This window comes from Chaetura pelagica, unplaced genomic scaffold, assembly GCF_000747805.2.
Source record: "Chaetura pelagica isolate M959 unplaced genomic scaffold, ChaPel_1.0 scaffold210, whole genome shotgun sequence".
NCBI lineage: Eukaryota > Metazoa > Chordata > Aves > Apodiformes > Apodidae > Chaetura > Chaetura pelagica.
In genome coordinates this window covers 381400-405959 of record NW_009951862.1, presented here as the reverse complement: position 1 = coordinate 405959, position 24560 = coordinate 381400, and the positions used below count along the sequence as shown (strand labels likewise).

Below are 24560 nucleotides of genomic sequence, written 5' to 3'. Positions count from 1 at the left end.
GCAGGATGTCTTGTATCTAAGAGTCATGTGAAACATCCTTGGGGTTGGGTTTTGTGCTCATCAGCTAGGCAGCTGGGATGGGCTGGTGGAAGTAGTTGGTTTCATGGGTTGGTTGGTGACTTTACTTACTTTCCCCAGTTTTTTTTAAACTTGTGTTTGATGGGCCAGGAGCTGCACAGAGCAAGTGAGCTGGTAGGAATGGGGGAAATGCTGGCATGGAGAAGGAAGGTTTTAGAAAGAAGTATTCCATGGTTAACGTGAACTAGTCTTTAGTCTTGATCTACTGTATTATCTTAATGTATTTTCCTACTTTTTTCCTTTTGGAGTTTTCCCTGCTTCTCTAAGAAGTCTGAATGAGTAGTGCTGGTGAGTGCACGTCTAACTCATCCTCTGACCTAATACAGGTTGTGGCACAGGTTTATTGTTCCTGCAGGGCACTTCACCAGGCCTTTTGTTTCTGGATGTGGGAAGTCAGAATCTCTTACTTCCTTTTTGCAGTGTTAAGACTCATGTCCAGACCCATATGCTCATGTATTCCCCATTTTGTATTCTTACACTTCATAGTCCTTGCTGTAGTGCTTTCCACTTGTCTTCACAGCAGTTACCTGTGTTTTCTCTATATAATCACTTCTGGTTTTGAAAACATTAACTGGTTGGACCTGAGACAGCCTTCTGCAAATATAAACACCTCTCACTTAGGCAGTGAAGCTTTGGTAATATCAAAACATGGGGACTTTTTTGTTTTGTTTTCTGCTTCTACCACACTCTGTGGTTGTTTGTTGGCTTGTGCATAGGAAAGTTTTGGGAGATGGTTGCAAATGTCAATTACCTACCCCTCCTGTGGAGTCCTTTGCTCCAGTATGTTATTTAAAGAACCTACCATGAGTAGCAGCTGAGACTACTGTTTTCATTTTTGATTGCATGCATTTAGCTCTTCCAGTCTTATAGGGTCTTACTAATTGATCGTTAATCATATTTTGTGGATGTCAAAAATCCAATTAGGTATAATTTTCCAATTCCTGCTTTGTCTCTCTGGGTATTTTTCCTTTTTCCATCATGAAGGAACGAGGGACTAATTCCTCATGGTCACTTTCTGCACACAAGAGGAGCACACCAAAGGTTTAGCTAGTTTTGGTTGCAGGAGGGATTTGTTGTTGTCCTGGGTTGTGGTTTTTTTGGATATTATTAAGATTGTGGAATCACCGAATGGTTCTGATTGGAAAGATTGTAAGATTATCCAGTCCAAACTTTAACTTATCTCTGCTAACCTAGCTCTACCAGCCCACTGCTAAACCATATCCATAAGCACTGCATCTATATGATTTTTAAACACATTCAGGGATGGTGATTCAGCCCCTTCTCTGGGCAGCCCCTTGCAGTGCTTAACCCTTTCTGTAAAAAAGCTTTTCCTAACATCCCACCTAGACCTCCCCTGGCATAACTTGAAGCCATCTCCTCTTGTTTTATTGCTTGTTACTTGGGAGAAGAGACTGACTGTCCTCCCCACCTTGCTGCAACATCCTTTCAGGAGCCAGGAATCAGTGCGCTGGCTCTTCCTCTTTATCTCCTCATCAATCCCCGCAACTGGAAGGGTAGAGGAGAACAGGACCTGTGCTCCTCATCCCTTAATCAGCTGTCCCAGGGCCCTGAAGTCACTCTTCATTGCCCTTGGACTTCATGTTGCTGCCTCATCACTGCCTCCCTGAAAAATACCTCATGGGTAGTAATGTGAGGGCTGAACTAGAGCAGGGAGTTTTCTCTGTACATCTTTATCCCGGCCCCAGGGGGGCAACTGACTTCCCAGAGGAGTGGGTCTGGCCTGCATGCAGGGCCTTGCTCTCCAGAAGCGAGTCAGTTATGACAAGGACCTGTCTTTTTTTCCTTAAACAAAGCTATTTTGATGTGGGGCGTGGTCTGTCTTGTCCTTGGTGGCTCCTCCAAGGTAGGTGGACCATTATCTTTGTCACTATTCAGTTCCTCTTGCACCAGACCTATTTTGGATGGTTACCTGGGAAGGTGGAAAAGTTACTGGAGGGACACACCTGCCACACCTCTTGTGCCAGGCACAAACTCATTGCCATTCCCCTCTGTCCTCTAGGTCATCATATTTAAAGAGGTGAGAGAGAAGTTCAGAGGAGGTGGCTCCATTAGGATAGTCAAGACAGGTCAGGCAGACCACAGGAACCCTCAGGCTGCAGGGACAGAATGGGTCTGCACAGCATCCGCCGAGTGTCTGTTTTCAGACTGTTCGGCCACAGAAAGGCATTTAAAAATGTGTTGAGAATAGTTCGGAATAATTTCAAATGTTAATATGTTTGATTTTTGCATTGGAACTGTTGCTTTCTTACTCTTCTAATACTCTGATTTAAACTTTCAGAGCCTTTGAGGAGGTACAAATCTTACCACAGTGACGTTTATAGCACTTCGAGTGAAAGTCCATCTGTTATTTCTTCGGAACCAGATTTCAGGCAAGGTAAGAGCTGTGTTAAAAACAAACAAACAAAACCCCAAACCCCCAAATTCTTTTAGAGTGAGGGTGGTGAGACACTGGCACAGGTTGCCCAGGGAAGCTGTGGCTGCCCCATCCCTGGAAGTGTTGAAGGGCAGGTTGGATGGGGCTTGGAGCAACTTGGTCTGGTGGGAGGTGTTCCTGCCCATGCAGGAACTAGATGATCTTGAAGGTCCCTTCCAACCCTAACCATTCCATCATTCTAAAAACCTATCAAACAAAAAAAACCCAAATAAACCAAAAGCCTGAATAAAAAACTTTGAGATGAAAAATAGACCCCAGAAGTATTAAGTGTTTAGTAGGAGGCTTGATCATAACCCCTAATATGAAGTTGTAAAATGATCTCATGTAATTACAACATTTTGTGCAGTTCAGCATAATTTGGCAGTCTGTTTAGAGTTTGACATTTAGCACTCTGGAAGGGGGAGCTTGGTAGGAAAAGCTGGAAACAGTAAAGTTTTATTGGAGTGCTTGTTTAAAATCACATGCTGTCTTCAGAGGCACAAAAAACAATCCAGTTATTATTGTACAATGACAGTAAATTGAAAAAGTTCTATGTGGGACACACTTGGTTTAATTATTTTTTTCTCATTGGTTTTTGCTGTGAGGGTTAAATGGCTGATCATTTGTAGAAGTATTTTAGTGTAAATCAAAAGAAGTATGTACTACAGGCTGTTTGTGGGATAAATTTAAATTCTGTGAAATGAATGTCTTGGAAAAGCAAGAGATGGTATGAAGGGTTGTTAACTGATAAATGTGTGGTAGGAAAGATGTAATAAAAGTTGAAGGAAATACTTGGCATGTTTTTTGAAAGAACTGCTAGAATGGTGAAGAGTCAAGAGGACAGTGCAGCTGATGAAACCATTAACTCACAGTCATTCTAAGTGATGGGGAGAATCCATTTGATGAAAATGAAGAAAGAAGGCAGCGGTTAGGAAGCTGGAGTATAGTTGCACCATAAGTCTTCTGTGCACATAGAGTTCCAACCCAACCTCTGTGTACTTCCTGCTGTCTCAGCCCTCCTTGTCTTTGTCTGTCTTCCTGTTTACTGAGCCAGAAGACTGAAAACCAGTAACAAGTAGCACAGCTCCTTTAACAAAAATCCCTGGAATACTGCATGCAGCTCTGGATCCCTTAGCACAGGAAAGACATGGACCTTTTGGAGAAGGTCCAGAGAAGGGCCATGAAGCTGATCAAAAGGTTGGAGCAGCTCTGCTCTGGAGACAGGCTGGGCTGTTCAGCCTGGAGAAGAGAAGGCTCCAGGGAGACCTTAGAGCACCTTCAGGAAAGCGGGGCGGGGGGGACTTCTCACCAGAGAGGGCAGTGATAGGACAAGGGGGAAGGGTTTTAAACTGGAAGAGAGGAGATTTAGGTTAGACATCAGGAAGAAAATCTTCTCCATGTGGGTAGGAAGGCACTGGAATAGGTTGCCCAGAGAGGTTGTGACTGCCCCCTCCCTGGAGGTGTTCAAGGCCAGGTTGGGTGAGGCTTGTGCAGCCTGGTCTGGTGGGAGGTGTCCCTGCTCATGGCAGGGAGGTTGGAACCTGATGATCCCTTCCAACCTTAACCACTCTGTGATTCTGTACTTTACCTAGCTGCTCTGTTTTTGTTCCTGAGTGGTTTTGTGTGATGTCTTTGCCAAGTATGTGTCTCAATTTATGGGTGACAAAGAAATGTGTTGGAAAGCTCTCTATGCAGTTATGTGGAGTTTTTGTATTGTGGTTTCTTTCAGTTTAGTTTCATAGTTTTCTTCAAAGTATTTGTGTAGTGCAGCTATTTTTGACAGGAAAACTGTAAGATTGTTTTGAAAACTGAAATCAAGTTCACAATGCAAGTTTGGCTAATAGTGCAGTTGTGCAGAACACATGAGTTTGATTCCTTCTAAGTAATTTCATATGACTGATAAGTCCTTGGTTTTCAGATCGGATTACTCTGTTGCTTTTTCCCCAGTCAGGTATTAATTTGTCTTTTGGTTTCCTAGTGAGAAGAAATGAAGGTTTCAAGAGAGATGATGCCAGTGGGGCTTTGCCAGGTGCTGATGATATCTCCACATCCAGTCAAGCTAATCCTCAGAGGCCAAGGTAAACCCAGTGCGAACAGTATGTCTCGGGATGCTTTGTCTTTATCAAAGAAAGTCTGCCAAATCTGCAAGCAAATTTTGCACTCCCATTGCAGCTTCTGTTTAAGGTTAAAGAATGGCATGTTGTACTTGAAAGAAAAGAGCATTTCAGAATGACATATTGTAGTCTGAAGTAAAAGACTTGTGGTGCATTGTGATGTAGAGGTGAGTATTACCAGTTAGGTGTCCAAATTGAGTTCCCATTTTTAATGGAAACTAGGTTGTACTCTGTCAAGTTGCTTTATCTGTCAGAAGGTCAGGGGTTTTATTCACTTGGAAATACTTAATAACTTTAATTTTGATTATACTTTTCTAAAATAAAGTTTTGGAAAGTATTTCTATTAATGCAGATTAATTTTTTTCCATTTAACAAGGCAATTATAGCATGCTTATTTCTTTGAAATAAGCCAAAAGCCAAAAATTTGGTTAGTTATTCTGGCAAACTCTGAGTTTATGTTGTTGTGTTTGGATTAGTTAACTAAATTATTTATCTATTTGACACTCATTAAGACAAGCCAATTCAGTATCTATTTATGCAGCAGTGTATGTGTTAAAATGCAGTGTCCAAGCAGTCTCAGAAATCCAGTCTATCTTGGTGTAAGAGGATTTTGGCTACTTTGTGAACTTTTAGGGCAAATATTCAAGGGCTCAGCTTGCAGGTTTCTGTTCTGTGTAGCCCCATTAATAAACTTTATATTTCTGCTTTGTATTTGATGCTCTCAGCACTGCACTAAAATGGCAAAGTAGACGTGTGCTGTGTGTACAGAATGAGCATACAGCTTGTTTAACTTATTTGCTATTGTTTGCTTGTTTGTTTTTTATTTTTGTGAATTACTGCTAAGTCAACCTTCATTCTTCTTTGACTTGAACCCAGGAAAATTGCCAATTCAACACTCCGGCCATGCTTCCAAATAAGACAGCAGTCATTTGAGGATGCTGATAGAGAATATTTGTTTCTATTTACAAAATACTTCAGAACTGGAAAGTAGAATGTGGTGTGTAAATGAGTCACGTTGTTGCAAATGAATCAGGCCTATTAAGCAAGTGAAAATGCCGTGGTAAAGCAGTACAAACTTTCTCATAGTTCATTTTACTTTATTTTACCTCATATTGCTCTTTTAAGACTAATACCTTTAATGGATGTCATTTGTGTATGTATGAAATTAAGAAGGAAAATACTCTTTTAAGTGCAGCATAGATTTATCTATTATGCTGAGCACTAGGATGAATCTTGCATGTGTGTAACTCTCCAGTCTTCATGGATTATTAGCTTTTTTGTAGACCTGTTGAGAAACAGGAAAGCAGCCACAAGCAGCATTTAGTCCTAGATAGTTAATTATTATCTGTATTAATTATGTGAGCTGAACAGACAACACTGCCTGCTTGTTTTGTCTTTCTCAAGCAGCTGTTGAAACTTTCCAGTTCTAATGACTGTAAAAAGGAGTACAAGCAAAGATAGTAGCTAGTTAAGCAGGGAGATTTCTAAGGCAATAGCTTAGTATTTTTATCCAGGACAGTGCATGTTGCTGCTTTAAAAGGCCCTGTGTTGCAGAAGACCATGGCTTGTATAGCTTCAGAAATAAGTAAAACCCTTGATAACAAGGAGTTCCAAGGGGCAGATTCTCAGAGGTTATATTTTTTGGCTGGTCATTTGACTTCAGGGTTTGGGGAAGGACATGCCACTTAATCCATTATGTGAATTCCATCAGCACTTGGGAGCATGTTTCAGTGTCTTTTCTGTGTGTTCAGAGACACAATCTCTACTTGCAGTATGTATTAAATATACTGCTTCTTTGTCATGTCCTTACAGGCAGTCTGCTGGAATGACCCATGGAATTATCCTTGTAAAACCGAGTTGTAAAATCAATCAGAGGGGTTTGGATTTGAGGGAATGTGTTGCTAATTTAAAAAAAAAAAGAAACAAACAACAAAACAACCCAAAGAACAGTGAAGCTGTTCAGAGTTATTAGCTGGTTGGGTGGGCTGGCCTACTCTTCAACTAGCAGAAGCTATAGGTTTTCAGTAATACACTATAACCACCCTTCTCTTGGCCTGTGACTGTTGTTACCCTTTAAACTTCTTGGAATGCTTTTCACATGGCATGGACACTTTGGTTTCTGTTTCCTCTTAGCTTCTTGTTTTCCTTGTTTTTGTTGTCCCCACCCCTTTTTCTTTTTTCTTTCCCTTTAGTTCCTTTACTATTTCTTCCTTTTTCTCTCTCTAGGAGCAGCAGCTGACCTGGATCTCTTCCTTCTGTTGCCTTTTCCTTCCACTAGATTTCATTTCCATATCCTTCCTACCTTACCAAAAGGCATCCATCTTTCTTAATCTGTTCCTGACCTTTCCACTGCACTAATGCTTAGGGAATGCCTACCTGCTTCCCTTCTTCCAACTTCCTTCTCTGATCCAATACCTGCTAATTTCTTGGTAAGTACACTAGGTGAGGAGTTAATTCCCTTCCCTCTTTTATAGGAGTTAACATTCCACATGACTGCTCACCTACTGTCTTCAGGTTATTAAGTGACTCTGAGATTCTTGGTTTGCTGTCAGACATAGATGAAAGTACAGAGTAGCAGCCAAGTACTTGTCTGATGAAGTACCATAGGAAACACACTTTTATGATGTTATCCGTTAGGAATGCAGTTTGGTTTTATTTTTTCTTTGGAGTAATACCATTTGCATATCCTGAACTTCATGGAAGAGCCCTACCTGTGTCTGTCAACACTACCTCATGTCAAACAAGAGGTGCATTCCTTGTCCCGAAGCCCAAGGAATGAATCATGTTTAATATCCTCCATAGAAAACTGGCAGTCTGACCAAGCCGGAGTTACTTCTACTTACCCAGGATGCTGAACTGTGCTAGTTTTTGGGTGGTGATAGTGCTTATATGCAAAGTTAGGAGAATTTTTAAACCATTCGGTTTCTGGGCTTCCTCCTCCAACACCCCACACCCACTTCAGTTTTTAAGAAACTAACACATGTCAACGAAGATGATAAAGCAACATAATTTTAATACTTGACACAGCATCTTATGATTTCTTCTGGTGCACAGAGCTTTATGGTATTAAAAAGGCAACATTCTTGTCTGCAGTAGGGGTTTTCACATGAACAAGTGTTTTCAGGTACAGCCAGTTGCAGCATGCCTGTCTTTTTCATATCACCTTTGATAATTCATAGATATTTATGTTCAGAAAGTGTTTGTTTTATTTCAGAGCCCATCCTTAGAACTTGAGCTGAAGGGCACTTGTGGGTGTATTTAACTTAGTTCATTGTGAATATTCCCACATATGTCAATCTTAATAAGCTTCCTCTGGTGAAAAGTGAGGCATGTGCACAAGTCCTTGCAGGTCTGAGGCCTTTTCTCATTACTTCGTCCTTTCAAATGCACATTATGAAGTTGTGCAGTAAGGAATAGAGAAGGGAGAAGGGAACCAATGCTAAGAAAGCCTGGAACAATGAATACATTCTTCTGTAACCACTCTATATCTTCCTTGAAATTACATTTGATTCTCAGTCTTGTGGTGTTCAGTTTGTGGCACATGAGTGGGTTTTATTCTTTGAACTCTCATGATAACTTCTTATTTTAATGGTGCTTTTGTGCATTAACCAATGAAACGTCAGTATTAAAAATATTCAGACCACATTTGTGTTTTAAAAATGGTTCTAGAGTTCAGTTAACAGAAAGAACACGTTGTTTTCCTGCTTTAGGATTTCTAAAAAAGCCTTGATTGGTTTATATTTAGTTTGGAGTTTAAATACAGGGTTCTGTAAGCATGAGACAAAGGGAAAGCAGTGGAAGTTGATTTTATTTTTCTGACATTTCTTCTTTCTTTGCATTTTCTAACCTCCTGATTTTCAAATAAAAACCAACTTTTGTTCAACCAGAATGGGGCATGGATTTATTTCCATCCACAGAGAATGAAATTGGTAGGACTTTTGTGATCCATATCTGCTGAGAAAAGAACTGGACCATAGTTTGCTCTTTCAGAAATACTGATAGGGTTTGTTTCTTTTGCTCTTTTTTCCCCTCCCTTCAAATTATTAATTTAGACTCTGATTTATTTTTTGTGTTGGCTGTCAATCAAGCCATTTAGAAGAAAAGAGTTGTGTTGGGGTTTTTTTCAGCAAAACAGGATCATGAAAACATTAGTGTGATATTTAGAATAATTTAGGATATAGAATGTTGATACATATAAAATATATGGTATTATATAAATAGCTTAAGCTATACTACAGCTCAGGAAAGATCAGGGAATAAATAACTGTGCTTTGCAAACAGTTTGTAAAGATTTGCTGCAGAGAAAGCAATATTGTTTGACAATAAAGTAGGCTGTTATTTTAGTTCCTTCTTTTAACATGTTTTCCAGCATGCCTTTTTCACAGTCCCTGCTTAAACAGAGAAATGAAGATATTTTCAAAGTATGAATATTTTTCTTCCTCCTGTGTGTTCGTTGTCTTTGTACTGATTCACTGGCTTCCTAGTGTCAAGTATTTTTTAGACTGCAGCTGAGCCTTTATTTTCCTCTGAATAAATGACAGGCAGCTGTAGAAACTTGGCATGGTTGCTCATTTTCTATATTGATGTGCTAATATCCTGGCTGCTGAATGAATGTCGTGGTTAATCTAGTATTTGGTAACGAGGCTTTGTGTTCTGGGTTTCCACCAAGATAAATGCTTAGAGCAGCAGGATGTTTCAGGCATACCTACTAATTGCCCTTCCTCCCTCCTGACTGTACCACAGGCAACATGAAGCACCATTTGAAGGCAATCTAGTAAGTCAAGAGGTGATGCTGAAACGTCAGGAAGAAGAAATGATGCAACTGCAAGCTAGAATGGCTCTGAGGCAGTCCAGACCCAACCTCTACCCAGGAGATGCAATTAAGTCCTCAATGCTTGACATCACCAGGGATCCTCTGAGAGAAATAGCCCTGGAAACAGCCATGACACAAAGAAAACTGAGGGTAATGCCCTGATCTCAGGTGAACTCTTATTTTCATTGAAACAGAGCAGCATCTTGAATGTAACTCTAATATGTGGGATTCATATACTGGGTCCTGAAAATAAAGAAGTCATCAAGAGATTAAATAGTAGGTGTTTGGTGTTGCCCTGATAGGAAAGACCTACTCTCACAAGGTAAGCTTGTGAGGTTTTGTGGCGTTAGTGGCTATGTCGCCTAAAGCAGTATCAAGAGGTCACAGAATCATAGAATGCCAGGTTGGAAGGGACCTCAAGGATCACCTTGTCCAACCTTTCTAGGTGGTAATATAGTTTTAATGAGATGAGGGACCACCCTGTCAGGCTGAGTCTTAAAACTGTCCAGTGTAGGGGAATCCCCACTTCCCTGGGGAGTTTATTCCGATGTCTGACTGTTCTCATGGTGAAAAATTTTCTTCTGGAGTCCAGATGCTAAGACAGACAGCAAGCCTTGACTAAAGATGGCATTGATCAAGCAATATAGCATCCTGACAAGGGTAAGGTGAGGTGTTCTCCTCTATTCTGTGGTGTTTTCAACCACTTCAGTTTTCTTTTCTTCTCTTAGTGGAATGTGGATGTGTCCCGCCAGCATTAAATGGACAAGTTGGAAAGGCAGAGAGAATTCATTCCCTTGGGTTCACCCTGGGTCAGCATGCAAACTGCCCTTTCCTTTCTCACCTGTCTTGGTATGTGGGTAAAATGTAAGATTACAGAGAAAGAGGGAGAGAGAGGTATAGGTAAATAGAGTGGCTGATGTTTGGAAGAGATGATGGCTTGATGCCCTCTGCTGCTGGCTTCAGTGAATTGGATGTACTTAGTATTATGTTTTTTAAGGATGGGAAAGCCTGAAACAAGACTCAGGTGAATTTGCTGTCTTAACCCATGGTAACAGTTCCCTGTATCTGTCTCCAGTCCATAGCACTTTAACCAATTAGTTCATGTAGGCTTTAATTAACCAGGTTGTCCCTCCCAGCCCTGAAGAGGTTTACTTGCAGATGTTTTAAATACAATACACAGTAGGTAGCTTGGGCCAATTTTTCGAGTGTGGTATTGAACAGAGGACTTCTTTAACAGTGTGGACAGGTAACCTCATATAATTTGCAGAGTGAATGAATAGAACATTTATTTGTCTGCAGGCAGACAGAAATTACCCAGGATCTCTATTTGAACCCAGCAGATAGAATTAGGCTGGAACATTTCAGTCTTTAGGACACTTGTGTGTCAGAGGCAGAGATTTGTCAAGGCAGTATTGCCACCAATGCAGATAAGCTCCGTAGTGTCAGTCATTTGCTTACTGAGATAGACCCAGATGGTCCCAATATGTTGCCCTTATCCTGTGTTTTAAGAAGAAAGACAAATGATGCTGCAATACTGGGATGTTGTGTCCAGTTCTGGACTCCCCAGTTTAGGGAGAGGGTTTTACTTAAGAGAGTCCAGTGGAGGCTACAAGGATGATTAAAGGTCTGGAACATCTGTCTTATGAGGAAAAGCTGAGAGACCTGGGGCTGTTTAGTCTGGGGCAGAGAAGACAGAGGGGGTCTTACTAATGTTTACAAATATTTGAGGGGTGAGTGTCAAGATGGAAGGGCCAGTCTCTTTCCAGTCATGCCCTGTGATAGAATGAGGGGCAGTGGATGCAAACTAGAGCATAGGAAGTTCCACCTCAACATGAGGAAGAACTTCTTTATTGTGAGGGTGATGGAGCCCTGGGACAGGCTGCCCAGAGAGGTTATAGTCTCCTTCTCTGGAGACTTCCAAGACCTGTCTGAATGCCCTGAATGGTCCTGCACTGTCCTGGGGGGTTGGACTCGAAGATCTCCAGAGGTCCCTTCCAGCGCTGACCATGCTGTGATTCTGTGTTGGTTTTTTGCCCAACCAAGGAAGGAGAATTTGCAGAGTACCCATGTCAGCAACACTGCAGCTTGCCAGTGGTATCTAGCAGGTGTGCTGGCAAAATCAGTATCTTTAGACTTACCAGCTCAAGGGAAGCATTCAGAACAATTTTCTAGTTTCAGCCTTTGGTTCCTCTTTGGCATTGCAAGGCAGGAATTAACTATGCCTCCGTCTGTGGTTCCAGCAACACAGTGTTTACTCATATCCTTGTGATTTGCAGAATTTCTTTGGCCCTGAGTTTGTGAAAATGACGATTGAGCCCTTCATCTCCTTGGATCTACCAAAGTCTATCTTGGTAAGAAAGAGGTGGTTCAGTGGCAGGCGAAGGATGTTAAACAACCATATGCACTCTTACCACACGTGTCAATGTTGGGATATTTTATTTCCCAAAATGCAGACAAAGAAAGGGAAGAATGATGACACCAGGCGAAAAGTCAGTGTGATGCTTCTAAGTGGGCAGAAGCTGGAGCTGACCTGTGATACCAAAACAATATGTAAAGATGTCTTTGATATGGTTGTTGCCCATATTGGTTTGGTAGAGCACCACTTCTTTGGATTGGCTACTTTAAGAGGTAAGAAAAACGATTTGATGTCGCTGACAGGTACAAAATAAGAAGAATGGTGTTGAGAAAAAATAAGCAGAGGCATCTGCTTATCTGCCTGGCATCTCCCAAGTGTTTACTTGGAGTTATGTTTTCTTGTACTGAGGCAAAATGCATTCCTCAATGAAGAATAGCTTTGCACAATACATCTCTGCATTTGCCTGAGTAATGGCAGCCTGTTACCTTTGTTGCTGAGTTTTCTTCCCTGCTGTTTGTTGCCTTCACTATGACTAGTATCCCTCAGAGGACAGGAAAGGGCTTTGGCTTCTGTTAATAAGCAGAAAGCTCTGTCCTCTGCACTCTCCACAATGGCTGTGGCAACCCACAGGGAGCTCCCACAGAACCATGGAGCTTTCCAGACCTGAGGCTGCAGGGAATACCACAGCCTTGCAGCGGGAACAGATGGCAGCAGTGGGAACAAGGGTGTGCAGTGTGAAAAGCTGGATGATCTGCTCAGCCTGGTGGTAGAGCTACAAGAGGAAGTAGAAAGGTTAAGGAGCATCAGGGAGTCAGAGAGACACTGCTGGAGCCATGCTCTGTCCTTCCTGAGACAGAACAGCCACCAGAAAAAAAGCAAGGAGATCAAGATCAATCCTCTCTCCCACCAAGCACATAGCAGCAGCTTAAATGAAAGGAGGGATTGGAGGCAAGTCCATGCTCAGGACTGCAGGGAACCCCACTCCTTGCCCCCCTTTGCTTTTCCTGGTGCCTCTGGGCAGTAGGTGTGAGGCTCTGGATGTGGAAGGCCAGTCAGTGGATGATGGGGATGATGGTCCATCTACACCAGAGGTGTTGCCAAGATCAGAAAGACCAACCATCCATATCACAACCACCTCCACCAGGAAGAAAAGACAGGTTATAGTCCCCTTCTGAAGGTGCAATACAACAGACAGACCTTCAGGGGATCAGAGGATTCTGCTGCCTCCCTGAAGCCTTGGTTAATGACATAACTGGAAAGCTTCCTAGTCTTGTGTGGCCCTAGGTTTATCACCCATTACTAGTCTCCCGTGTGGGCAGCAATGAAGCTGCAACACAAAGTCCAAGAGCAATCAACAGAGACTTCAGGGCCTTGGGATGGTTGGTGAGAGAAGAGAGGAGGGGAATGCTATCAGGATTCCCTGTGACAACCTATGGGATGACATGCCAAGGTTAGGACCAGGAGCTAATGAGAGTCCTCAGCGTGTTAGCTGGAGATGTGCTGGAGCACATGTGAAGTCTCAGAGAGGTGAGCCCTGGGCTCCAGAGGCTCCTGAGAGGCCAACAGGGAAACAAGGGAGATACACCTCAAAGAAATTTCAGGCACTCCAGCCAGTGACTCAGCTTCACTGGGGGCCCAACTTAAATGCCTCCCTGCAAATGTGTAGCATGTGGGATGAACAAGATGAGTTAGGGATGTGTGCATGCCTGCAGAGCTCCCTATTGGCATTACTGAGACATGGTGGGATGACTCCTGTGACTGGAGTGTTGAAATGGAATTGTAAAGGCTCTTCAGGTGGACACGGAGGGGAGACAAGGAGGTGTTGCCCTCTACATCAATGACCAGCTGGAGTGCAGCTGGGGGTGGATGAGGAGCCAGCTGAGACCTTATGAGTCAGTCCTGTTTTAACATCATCACTGGCGACACGGACAGTGGAGCTGAGGGCACCCTCAGCAAATTTGCTCATGACGCCAAGTGTGTGGTCAAGTCAATACACTGGAGGGAAGGTTGGCTTGAGAGGTGGGCACATACCAACCTCATGAAGTTTAACAAGGCCAAGTGCAAGGTCCTGGACCTCAGATGGAGCAACTGAAGCACAAATACAGGCTGGATGGAAAATGGATTAAGAGCATGAGAAGGACTTTAGGGTGTTGGTTGATGGTAGAAGCTCAATATGAGCCAGCAATGTGCCCTGGAGCCTGGAAACCAACCGTGTCCTGGGCTGCATCAAAAGAACCGTGGCCAGCAGGGCAACAAGGGAAGGGATTCTCTACGTCAAAGAAACCCTAACTCCTATTTTTGAGCTATCAAGAAAGGTATTTTTTTTCCCCTATGGTGTCTTTGGGATACCTATAAAATTGTTTCTTCTGCCCTTGTTCATTATTCCCTTTAATAGCTATTGTGCTTATTAGGCCTTGGTAGTCAGAAAACCTTACTGTTCAAACCCAAATCTCAGAATTGTCAATCTGGTCTTCATCCTCCAGCTGGAGAAAATACTTGATTTTAATGTTTTTACCCATGTGCTTCCTTCTGACATTCATGGCAGACAAGGAATTTTTCTTCGTTGATCCTGACATAAAGCTGAGTAAAGTAGCTCCAGAAGGATGGAAGGAAGAACCAAAGAAAAAGAACAAACCTCCTGTCAACTTCCACCTGTTTTTTCGCATCAAGTTTTTTGTGGATGATGTCAGTCTTATACAGTGAGTGTATGAAAAAAATTTAACCCCCTTAAGCCCTAAATTTATGGACATAAATTGTATATTAACTGAACACTGGCTAGAAGAGTACCAAAAGTGATGTGGCTTTTCTTGTGGTGTTTGTTTTGGGGTTTTTTTTTTCCCCTATTCCAGGCATACGCTGACCTGTCACCAGTATTATCTACAGTTGAGGAAGGACATCCTGGAAGACAGGATACACTGTGATGATGAGACAGCCTTATTATTAGCATCCCTAGCTCTCCAAGCTGAGTATGGAGATTACCAGGCAGAGGTAAACCATCAATTGCACTTTGGAGAAACTGTGTTTTTGTTGCACAGTTCAAGAATGAACTGTGAGGTGCCACACATGCTTCACAGCTCTGCCCTGAACTGGAAGCTCAACAGATATGCTGTTGGCAATTTTTGCTGTGAGCAAGGTTTTTTTTTTTGTAGTAGTGTAACAGAGCTGTTGCAGAATCTAGTTAAAGATCTGGGTTTTGAACCCTCTCTCTTCAGTGGAAGGAGAGTTATGCTTCAGTAGGAAGAAACCATATGAGAAATTAAGCTCTGGGTCAGGGGTAAGATTCTGAATCCCTCTCTTGGCTCTGTTGTAATGTACAGTTCTCTGGAAAATTAGTGTTTGTGCTCCATTTGTGCTCACAGGGTTGCACATGGAGATGCCATCACAAAAATGTTTCATTTTGTAGGTGCATGGCATGTCCTATTTCAGAGTGGAACACTATGTGCCAGCTAGAGTGCTGGAGAAACTAGATCTGTCCTACATCAAGGAAGAGCTGCCAAAATTGCATAGCACTTACGTGGGTGCATCTGAAAAAGAAACAGAGTTAGAATTTTTGAAGGTAAGTAAGTGGGCAGCAGTTTGCTTCCTTAACCTGTGAGTTAAGAGATAACTTGTGGGCAAGTGGGTGCATGGGCTTCAAAAGCACAAGAAAACAGCCTGGATTCTGAGTAACACTAAAGAGAGGGAAAGCTGAAAATAGCTCCTCAAAACACACATTGTTGCAAGTGAAAAGAAATTGTAAAATATTAAAATCAAGTCCTTTCCTTTTTTTTTTTTCCCCAGTCAGGAGTTTCCCTGCCTTAGCTCAAACTAGTTAGAAGCAATTACTGATCCTTGTGTTTACTCAGAAGGAAGCCATGGTTATGAGGCAGCACACCCTGTATTCCCTGTGTTCTTTGTTTTTTGTTGAGAGAAAAATAGATCTTTAAATTATGACAAGTTTTGTTACAGCTGTTTGTGGTGCTTGGTATGAAGCCAGCCAGATTGCCAAGCAGATTTCCTTGTGCAAGTAGAATGTAAGATGATAGGAAAACTGTAATCACAGATGTGTTGGTGTGTTCTGAAAGGACCTGTTAAGAACTGTAGTAATGATGGGTTTTGCTGCTGTTGTTCCTGAGATAATGATCCCACCCTGCCTTGATACAGAGGCTGCAGATGAGTTGCAGTGGGTAACGATTTGCTGCTGAGACACTGGGTGATTGCTGGGCTTCCACAGTCTCTTAGAGAGGGTGATGAGAGAGGCACTCGCTGACTTTGCCCCTTCTAAGGCTGTGGCTAGTTTGGCAGAAGTGTTCTTGTAGCTTAACCAGAGAGAAGAAGAGGAGGGGACTTGATCCCATCCCAACCTAGTCTGGGTAGTGAGAGCAGTTAGAGTCTCTCCTTTGATTCATGACGTCAGTCCCTTACGCCATGACTGAAGAGACGGCAGGAATCAGTGGCTTGGGAGTGCAAAGTGAGTGAAACTACATCCTTGGGCAGTTATGCTGCCTTACCATGGTCAGTGAATTGCAGTCTTCATCTAATTCTGTGTTTAAGAAACATGTCGGTAGCAAGAGCATCTGGTTAGATGCAATTTGTTGCCAGCAGTTGGTTTGTGCAAGTTCCGTTTACTCGCAGGCTTTCTTGATTCATGCTTTTTTTGGTTGATTTTAATACATGCTAGGTTCATTTGCTGTAGTGTTTGGCAGGTCAGGTGATGCTACCAAGACTTAAAGCCCTCTAGAGCAGCTGATGGGTCTCTGTTGTAACATCTGTAAACTGTGTAAATGGAATCACCAGACTGAGGAAACCTTTTTTCTAAAATCTATACCTCTATATATGTGTGTGTGTGTGCAGAAATGAAAACATATCTAGAGGTATAAAAAACTTGTAATAGCCTTAAATTTATCTTCTTAGAACTTTCATTGCATTGATCTGTACAGTTGTGTCAGAGGCTCACAGAATATGGAGTTCATCTTCACCACGTGTTGCCTGAGAAGAGATCCCAAACAGGTATCCTCCTGGGAGTGTGCTCCAAAGGAGTTGTTATTTTCGAAGTTCACAACGGTGCCCGCACGCCTGTGCTGCGCTTCCCGTGGAGAGAGACCAAGAAAATCTCCTTCAGTGTAAGTCAGTCTCTTTATTTCTCTTTCAGTGTGAGTCAGTCTCTTCTTCCTCTATCTGTGTAGTATCTGTATCTCTAGATACTGGCCTTGGCTGTTTGTTGTTTTTGTAAATTAAGCTGCTATTGTACAGCATCATCTGACTACCTTTTGTGTGGCTGAGATGTGTGTATGATGGGATTGAAAGAAGAGTTTTGATGTTTTAAAGTTGTGAGGTCTGGGTTTGTTTTTTTCCTTTGTATTAGCTTGCATTCTATGCTGCTGAAGTTCCAGCCACAGAAGATAAACTTTAGTATCTGTGTTTTGGGAACTGTATTGATGTGAAACGTGGCTTCCCTGCCTTCTAAGGAAAGAGCTGTTATGGGCATAGATCAAGATCTCCCTTAGCATGGAGAGAAGCTCTGCCCATTTTCTGCATTTCTGGGCAATCTGCCCATGCTGCCCAATGGGACACGGGTAGTGAAGGAGCAGCAGAATGAGAATCCTGCATTAGAGGACTGGATTCTGGCAAATGCCAGTACTCAGTGGAACTAGGTTACGTAGTGCACCTGTGTTGCTTTTGTTATATTTTCAAGAGAAGTTAAAAGGCAGTGGGTAGCAGGGGCTGAGAAGACATGATCTGGATAATACCAACCAGCTCTAGTGGGTGCACCATAATCTGGTGGCCAAGTAACAGTTTTTAATGAGGTATTGAGCTTCAAATGCATGCCTTTTTACAGGTATTGACAGCAGTACTTCCAGCTCTGCCTGATGCCTTATTGAAAAGCTGCAGCTTGTTTCATCTGTGATATGATTTTAACTAGAATTGTTAAAGTGACATTTGAGAAGTGCTAGAAAGGTTAATTTAAGACCTGGAACATTAACTGATGGATTTCAAAATTAGATGGGCATCTAGTTCTTTTTCTCTGGAATGGCAGCCCCTCTTGTGACTTCCTCAGAGGCTTTTGCAAACACTGTCCTGCAAAATGTAATAGTACTGGTCATTATTAGCCAGCACCAACAGTAACAGAGACAGATTAAATAAGAGTAATAAAGTACTGAATCAGCTAGCCCAGAAGAAGCTTTAAAGTGCTGTTTAGAAAATCTCAAATTACTTTCAACCTATGTTTTAACAGAACTCTCTCCCATCAGTGCATTTTGTTTCAGGAAAGTTTGTGCACAAGCAAACAGAGAATTATTTTTAGGCTAAAAGAAATAATTGTCTTCAACTTTGTTCTTTCCCCCTCGTGTAGAAGAAGAAAATAACTTTGCAGAACACATCAGATGGTATCAAGCATGCATTTCAGACTGACAATAGTAAGACTTGCCAGTATCTCTTGCATCTCTGCTCTTCTCAGCATAAGTTCCAACTACAGATGAGAACCAGGCAGAGCAACCAAGACACTCAGGACATTGGTAAGGACTGTGATGTGGGGTTGGTTTTGAATAGCAATCTCTATGTGTTTTTGGAAGGAGAAAAACTGAACTTGGACTTCAGTAATTCTGCTGAGTAGTACAGATGTTTAGCTCTGCATTTGGACAGTTTTTACTGGAAAGATAATCTACTACCTAGGTTGGTTTAGGTTTTGTTTAAGAAGGGGAAAGATTGTTATCAGATCACACAGAGCTGGCACACAGTAGCTCCTCTAAAAGAAAAGGAATCTAAAAATAGGTCACTTTCTCATTTGATTAATGGCTGTTGGCTTTTTTTTTTCAGAAAGGACTGGGAGATATTTCAATAATAAGATTTTGGCCTTTTGCTCAATGTGAAATGAATTGGTTTGATAATGTGGAATTACAATGGTAGGATGATGTGAGGGCAAACACTAGGGAGCATTTCATGGTGCTGCATCTGTCAGCTATGTGTGTAGCTGTCTTTATTCCACTGAAAGTTTGGCGAACACAGTAAGGAACACCACTGCTGGCCAGTTTTCTTCAGAATTGCCATCTAATTTCTGTGTATGGTAGAAAACATAAAGGTGTTCTTCTAAGATAATAGTAATTGGAGAATGCAGTCATTGACAAAACCCTCTGTAATAATTTCATTGCTATTTGGAGCAGAGCTCACTTGGCTGGTTGGCCTTCAGCACGGCCTGTAAGTGCTATTTTGGTCAGTCTGCCTGCTCGTTATTTCTTTGTTCCCTGTTTTTGTCTGTCTGCATTCCAGTTGCTGTTAATCCAGACTTCCACCATTGTAGCTGGGATGGAGTATGACCTCCATTGCTGTGGAGACTGTGATTTCCATTTAATTAAAAAAAAAATAGGGGGGAGGAAGGGGAGGAAGGCATGTGGCAACTATGCAGACTTTTTTTCTGTTCTGGTGAGCTCAGCCAACTTAGTTTAAAGAAGCAGGACCAAGCGACTTAAACCCTTCATAGCATTCTCTAACTTAGTGCTTGCTGATCCTGAATGGCAAAGAAAAGCAGTACATGAAATGCTTTCTGGGCTTGGCAAACTTGGTTGCTCTTACAGATGCAGTATGTTGGGCTTTGAGGAGTCTGGAAAACAATGGTTTGCTTCTGTGCAACACAGATCACTTGAAATTCAGAGGTCTGCAATTTCCTCAGTCAATCACAGTGAGAACCAAATAAATCAATATTGTGGTTAAGGTTACTTGCATTACACTTGGTTATTAAAAGCAAAAACAATTCAAACAAAAAGTCTGCATTTGTCCTAACTTTAGTGATCTAAATTGATTAGCCATGTTTCTCATTCCTGCATATAAATATATATAAATGCATATAAAAATATACTTAATAGTATATATATTTTTTTTAAGTATTGTAATACAGGTAAAAGAAAACAATTATGAAGTAGGTATTAATTGTAGTATTGCTTTTCCTTTGTTAGAGCACTGAAATCCCAGGCAGTATTTGGGAAGCATTATCCTATGTGTGCAGAAGCATTAATTTATTTTTTTTAATTATTTTTTTTGTGGACCCCTTAAAATGTCAGTAAGGAGTGTCCCATGACATGCTTTTCACTTGTTGCACAATATCTTCAGTGACCTGGGAGAAACCATTTCAACACATATAAACCTAATTGGAGGAATTAGGCTTGGAAAAGAAAAGGAAAAGGTCTCTTGAATAATGTTCTTTCTGCCTGAATAGAAAGGGATGAGACATGAGGTTTAAAATGAAGAAAATAAGACCAACAAAAGAAAAATACTGTCACTGTTGTGATACTTAAGAAATGAGATAAATTGTAGCATGAGAAGCGATGGTTTCTTTTTCATGGCCACCTTCTGTGGCCATGCAGTGAACAGAACCAAACCCTGAACTTTAAGATGCATGTTTGGATTCCTGAGAATCCCACACAGAGAAAACCACAAAGGTGAAGGCAGGGTTAAGCCAGCCTATGCAGGATGAGTTTTGAGCACGTGAGCATTTTCATCTAAGGGTTTGGCAGAAGGAGTGAAAGGCCTAATGTCTACGCAGATAATGATGTGAAAGTGTTTGCCTGAAATCTGTGGGGAAATCCTGTCATCACCAAGGGCAAGTATGAAGTCAAGAGCAGAGATCTTAGAATATTTTATTAAGGGACTTGAGCCCAGGATGTGAACACAACAAGAGCAAGATTCGCTGATGGCTTCTGTCAAGAGTCAGGAAAGTGAGATTTGTGCATCTTTTGTGTAGCTCATCTAGTCTGTCTGGTGGCTACAGCCTGGGGAGGTGTTTGGTGTGGAAAAGGAGGTGGAACTTGTATACTAACTCACCTTTAAAAGGTACAAAAAAACCCCCAAAACCTTCCACAACTAAATCTTCTCAATCTGTATGCCTGTTCTAGAGAAAGCGTGAAGCACTGGGGTTACTGTTGGAGCTAATTCCTGCCCTAGGTAATATAGGAAGGAATGTCTTTTGGAATGGCAGTGCTGAGGTTGCATTTGCCAAATACGTTCTATAATGATGAGTTAGTAAATCTAGTGGATGAAGTGTACCAAAAGGCACCTTATTACCTAGTTGTATGTAGAGCTGAAAAGAAACCAAAACAAACCAACAACTGGTTAGCCCTAAATCAGAAATATATGCACAGCTTAGGATTTCTTTTCTTCAGCTTTCCCTGTGAAGTGACTCCCAGACATCAGTGGAGTTTTACTAAGGGTTGAGGTGGCCTGATTTCCTTTAAAGGCTCTAACCAGCAAACATGTTGCTACAGCTTATCAAGTTTCTGTACAGGAGCCAAGCCACAGAAACTTAGCTGCTAGCCTTAGGAGGCAGTTAGGCTAATAGGAATGAACCTTGCTCAGCTTTGCTCTGAATTAAGAGGGGGTTAGGCTAAGTTGAATTATCTTGCATTTGCTTTCAGCTAAGAACATCCATCCAGACAGTTCCCACGACTCAGCTGGCAGTAATTTAATTACAATCCAAAACCTGTTTCTCTCTGCTGCTTAAAGGAATCCTTGTTCATGAGTCAAATAGTCTGGGAAACCCCAGATAATACTTTTTTTTTTTTTTTTTTGGTGCTGAAACGTTTTGAGGTGTTTCTGGCAGGGGAAGTTCCCAAGTGCACCTGAAGAGGGCCTGCTGGAAAGCTGGGGAGGGGCTTGTCACCGGAGAGGGCAGTGATAGGACAAAGGGGATGGTTTTAAACGGGAAGAGGGGAAATTCAGGTTAGACATCAGAAAGAAATTCTTCACCATGAGGGTAGGAAGGCACTGGAATAGGTTGCCCAGAGAGGTTGGGACTGCCCCCTCCCTGGAGGTGTTCAAGGCCAGGTTGGGTGAGGCTTGTGCAGCCTGGTCTGGTGGGAGGTGTCCCTGCTCATGGCAGGGAGGTTGGAACCTGGTGATCTTTAGGGTACCTTCTCACCTTCACCATTCTATAATTCTGTGCTCTTCAACCTGAAAGTGATGCTGCCAAGCACCCCCAACCTTGTGGCTGTGCTGTGTGTCAGGGGCTCCTGTGGTGAAAACTTAGCAAGGGATGGATAGAAGTTGTGTAGGATCTGATAGTGCAGAGGTAAGGGAGCCCTCTTGGTTCAAATTCTGGAAAAAGACTTTTGTGAGCAGGTGTAAAGGAAGTGTAGTCCTCCAGGTCACTGGGCTTGAGAGTATTTCTGCTTTGCACAAAGAGGTCATGTGCTTGTATTTCAGGGACAGCAGTTTAACAGGGAATACAAGTCTTCATACTAATGGGGGGATTAATATTCTGCTATTCTGTGGTTTTGAACTTCAGTTTAATGTGCGGTCAGGTTAGTGTAATTCCATGAAGTCCAAACTTTGCTTCCTGAAGAAAATATGTTGTGGTTGTTTATATGTACCAGTCAGTTGTGTCCTGGGCTGCATCAAAAGCAGCATGGCTAGCAGGGCACAAGAGGAGTTTCTGCCCCATTAGTTGGTTCTTGTGAGACCATTACTGGAGTACTGTGTCCAGTTATGGAGCCCCCAACACAGGAAGGTCATGGAGCTCATGAAGTAAGTCCAGAGGAGGCCATGAAGATGATCTGAGGGCTGGAGCAGCTCTGCTCTGGAGATGGGCTGAGAGAGTTGGGGTGTTCAGCCTGGAGAAGAGAAGGCTCCAGGGAGACCTTAGAGCACCTTCCAGTGCCTGAAGGGGCTCCAGGAAAGCTGGGGAGGGACTTGGAACAAGGGCTTGTAGTGAGAGGACAAGGGGGAATGGATTAAAACTGGAAGAGGGGAGATTGAGGTGGGACATGAGGAGGAAATTCTTGAGTGTGAGGGTGGTGAGACCCTGGCCCAGGTTGCCCAGGGAAGCTGTGGCTGCCCCATCCCTGGCAGTGTTGAAGGGCAGGTTGGATGGGGCTTGGAGCAGCCTGGGCTGGTGGGAGGGGTCCCTGCCCATGCAGGGAGGGTGGGACTAGATGATCTTGAAAGTCCTTTCCAACCCAAACCATCATTCTGTGATGATCATATGTACTTCTGAACATCTAGAGAAAATAACCTTTGTGTGAGTTGGTTGTTTAAAACGTGTGCTTTGCACAAGGCTGTCACACTAGCTCTGCTGTTTAACTTAAATTTGTTTCTTTTTGTATTGTTTTAAAAACAAATCCACAGAAAGGGCTTCGTTTAGGAGCCTAAACCTTCAGGTGGACTCTGTTAAAGGTTTCAACATGGGACGAGCAATCAGCACTGGCAGCCTGGCCAGCAGCACTTTGAATCGACTCGCTGTTCGACCCCTCTCTGTTCAAGCAGAGATTCTGAAGAGGTTGTCCTGCTCTGAGCTCTCACTCTTCCAGCCAATCCCTGGCTCTTCAAAGGACAAGAATGAGAAGACTCTGTGGGAGGAAAGACCCAGGGTTATGAGCAAGTCATTTCACGATCTGAGTCAAAGCCACATCTCTGTTTACTCCCCAAGGAAAAATATTACTGCTTTGGACTCTTCCCCCCAGAAAATAGAAGACATAATGGGAAGAGTCTTTCAGCAAATGCCAAAATTTGATTCTGGATCAGCAGCAGGAGCATTAAAACTGAGCAAGTAAGAGTCTCTCTGACTGCCCTGCAATATCTTTGTGTACAGTCAATGTACATTTTGCATCAGTTTTGATTTTATTATTCATACCATTATTTTATTACATTGATCCTTCCCTCTCCCAACTTCCTTTTCCCTCTCTCTGGTTCCCCTTCTCTCCTTCTCCCCTTTAAGTTCAAAATCTCATGCAGGTTTAAGTAGAAGCCCTGAAAGAAAGAAAAATGAATCAGACTCATCATCCATTGAAGATACCGGTCAAGCCTATGTCGTAGGTCAGCATGCAAAAAATAATATTACTGTATTTACTAACTAAGCTCTAAAATTGCTTTAGGTGTAATGCTTCAATGTATTTATTAACTGATGGTGATATTTTTATTTGAAAAAGGGGAGCAGATGATCTCGTTAAAATAATCCAGGCCAATTGCCTGTTATTTCTGGATAATTGTTGCAATGAATAAAAAACCAACATCCTCCTTTGGACACACCACTCTGTACACAAGTGTGCAAGGCGTTAGCATTTGCCAGTAAAAGCTGTTTCGGAAAACATTCTTCCATTTTGTCTCTCCAGAGTGCCATTTTATTTGGATGGGTCTTTTGATAATTTGCTAGTCTTCACAGTTAATTTGTCAAGCTTGAACTTTTGGAGTGTTTTCTGTGGCAAGGCTGCAGAGAGTGACTGGTCAAAGTGGAATCCTTTGGGCAGAAGCTGGCTATTGGCTTGTACCTCTGAGCTGTAACTGCACCACTCTTTTTTGTATGGTCTCATTTGGCTGTGAGAAGTGAGGTACCGTTTGTTTGCAGTGCATTGAGTGTTTCACAAAAACGCTCCTATGATGAGCTAAGCCAGATGCACTTGCTCCATCTTCTTGGCAGGGATGGAAATGCACACAAATGGTCTTACTGGGTGGTAAAAAGACAAGAGTTCAGATTAAAAAAAATAAATAATCAGAGCAGCTAAATAGGCTTAGGCTCACATGTTGGGTTATATTTCATAAATTTTTAATGTCAGTGTGTTATCAGTTTCTGGTTATAGAAGGTTTCCTGTTATAACAGAAACTACTCTCCCCACTCCAACCAGCACTAACTTGGGAAGCATGCTTCTTCCATATCCACAACATGAGCTATTGAAGAGTGAGGTGAGGCATGTAATTTCTGTAGTGATAGTTTGTTTTTAGCTTTCCAGTTAGTGTTACCAGGTGCTTACCCTTAATCTCCTGGTAAGCAGTTCTGATAAGGATCTTGGCTACATGTCAGAAGGT

At 42.3% G+C, this 24560-nt stretch overlaps 1 protein-coding gene across 1 annotated transcript in view; it reads left to right on the top strand.

Moving 5' to 3' along the window:
- PTPN13 (protein tyrosine phosphatase, non-receptor type 13 (APO-1/CD95 (Fas)-associated phosphatase)) overlaps positions 1-24560 on the top strand; it is a 103382-nt gene that overhangs the window by 44405 nt on the left and 34417 nt on the right. The window contains exons 7-18 of the mRNA XM_009993833.1: positions 2378-2473; positions 4491-4590; positions 9370-9589; positions 11716-11790; positions 11893-12067; positions 14341-14494; positions 14645-14783; positions 15199-15351; positions 16715-16897; positions 18127-18289; positions 22887-23307; positions 23476-23573. Coding sequence (XP_009992135.1) covers positions 2378-2473; positions 4491-4590; positions 9370-9589; positions 11716-11790; positions 11893-12067; positions 14341-14494; positions 14645-14783; positions 15199-15351; positions 16715-16897; positions 18127-18289; positions 22887-23307; positions 23476-23573 — 1977 coding nt within the window. The remainder of the gene's footprint in view (positions 1-2377; positions 2474-4490; positions 4591-9369; positions 9590-11715; positions 11791-11892; positions 12068-14340; positions 14495-14644; positions 14784-15198; positions 15352-16714; positions 16898-18126; positions 18290-22886; positions 23308-23475; positions 23574-24560) is intronic.